The sequence below is a fragment of the Olea europaea genome, chromosome 9 (genome assembly GCF_002742605.1).
Source record: "Olea europaea var. sylvestris chromosome 9, O_europaea_v1, whole genome shotgun sequence".
Taxonomy (NCBI): domain Eukaryota; kingdom Viridiplantae; phylum Streptophyta; class Magnoliopsida; order Lamiales; family Oleaceae; genus Olea; species Olea europaea.
The window spans coordinates 14,809,061-14,810,940 of NC_036245.1; the positions used below are offsets into that span (position 1 = coordinate 14,809,061).

General features: G+C 38.9%; 1 protein-coding gene across 1 annotated transcript in view; it reads right to left on the reverse strand.

Moving 5' to 3' along the window:
• Nucleotides 1-12: 12 nt before the first annotated feature.
• Nucleotides 13-1,880, reverse strand: part of LOC111400000 (protein phosphatase 1 regulatory subunit 12A-like) — a 5,964-nt gene continuing 4,096 nt past the window's right edge. The window contains 2 exon segments of the mRNA XM_023027481.1: nt 13-770; nt 1,278-1,878. Coding sequence (XP_022883249.1) covers nt 162-770; nt 1,278-1,878 — 1,210 coding nt within the window. The 3' untranslated portion in view covers nt 13-161.

Here is a 1,880-nt window from a genome sequence, read left to right on the forward strand (position 1 = left end):
GTTAGCCACTGGTAAAAGACAATAGCAAGTGGAAAAATTAATAACAGTACACGAAGCTCTTACAGAAGACAAGAATTTAGATTCTTTCCCATTTAATGAATACATGAGATATCTGCAATACGAATGTCACAGATACAAAAATTGGAAATAGCCCCTTACCTTCACATCTGATACTTTAGGGGAAGAAGTAAAAACCACAAGCATTCTTGCAGGTTTTCATGTACACACAGGAAGAGAATCACCTGTTGCAACTGGATGTTCCTAAGAGAGGGATGCGAAAGAGAAGGTGGAGTTCCTGATGCAGCCCAAGGAGGAGTATTTCGTTCTCCCTCAGATGCCGGTGTCATCCTTCCTGGGACCATGGGAATCGGGGTGGAAGACAAAAATGAATTTAGTTGGAGCTTCCCAACACTACAGCCATCAGAATGCTCCTCCACTTGATATTTAATTGGTGTAGGCTTACTTGCCCTAGTTTTGCTCTGCTCATCCTGTATCTCACGAAGTGTGGTAGATCCTTTCGAAATTTTAGCACCATCCCAAGCAGGACCCTCAATTTTGGGTATCATGGGAGGAGGGGCAACACTTTTTGGAACGTCATCAAGGGCACCACTCAAGAACATTGAGAGCCCACCTTTTTTATTCTGCTCCTTGGAAGAAGCAGTAGATCCAGTTTTATTTTTTGGAACGTCTGCAATTGCGTTCTTATTGCAAAATTGAGATATTTTGATCTCTTGGCTGGCCTCAGCACTCTTCATATGTGCATCTTTCTCCTAGATGACAAGTAGGGATATCAGATATGAACTATTCAGGATCATTTACTCAATCTTATTGAATTAATTGTAGCTTTAACACTCAAATACTCGGCAACTTTTGCTAATTACATCACCTTCTGAGATAAAGTTTCAGAACAAGCTACATCATGTTATAAACACACTTTCAACAGATATAAAATAATGCGTTAGTGGCGTATGTTAATTTGTCCCTCTATAGTTTCTAAACAAGTAACAATGTTACAAAGAGAATTAGAAGTCCTCCCACTTCATTATTCAAAAATTTCCTGAAAAATCTCATATAAACCAACATGCAACTAACCAAACAAAACAGTTGTAGCTGATGTCACTTGTTTTGCTTTATTTAAAGTTATAAATCTCACCACAAATAGTCAGCTCAAGCAAATTTAATATAAATGCAGATGCACCCTAATACGCCAGAAAGTAGATGAATGTTGTTGACTTTTGCTTATCAAAAGATTAGCAAGGATATATTAAAATCCCTACCTTGTTTGCGACTTGTGAAACTTCAATATCTAGGAAAGCTTTTATGAGGTCTGATTCAGCACTTATGTCATTATTGTTAGGCTCCTCATCCTTTTGTGCTGCCTTCTTTTTGCTCTTTTTTCTTTGCTTTCTAGATGCCCCTTTTCTACTATCTTTTTCATCCACGAACGAATATGCCTTTGTCTTTACTGTTTCAGTAGGCACGCCAAGCTCAGAAAGTGAGCTCTGCAATGCTGACCTCATCTGAAGTTTTGCAACCTGCTGGTAATCAAGGGGGTGTCCTTTGACCATCTTCTCTTCAAGCAACTCAATCTGTTGCAACTTTTTCCTCAAAGCTCACACCTGTTTGGAAATGCCCTCCTTTGCAATATCATAGGGTTGTAGAAAGCTCTTTGATTTCTGAACAACTCCATTTTTCAAGCTTGATTTATTTGTACCGTGGTCACGTGTCCTAAGTAAATCATTCTCAATATCCTCATCTTCACTATTAATAATGGCAGGAAATGTAGCAGTGGGGGTTGGAAGTCGATGATAACTCCATGGTTCTGATGACTTCATATCCAAAAGTTTCTCGAGACTCACCAAAATATCCAATGAAGTGCT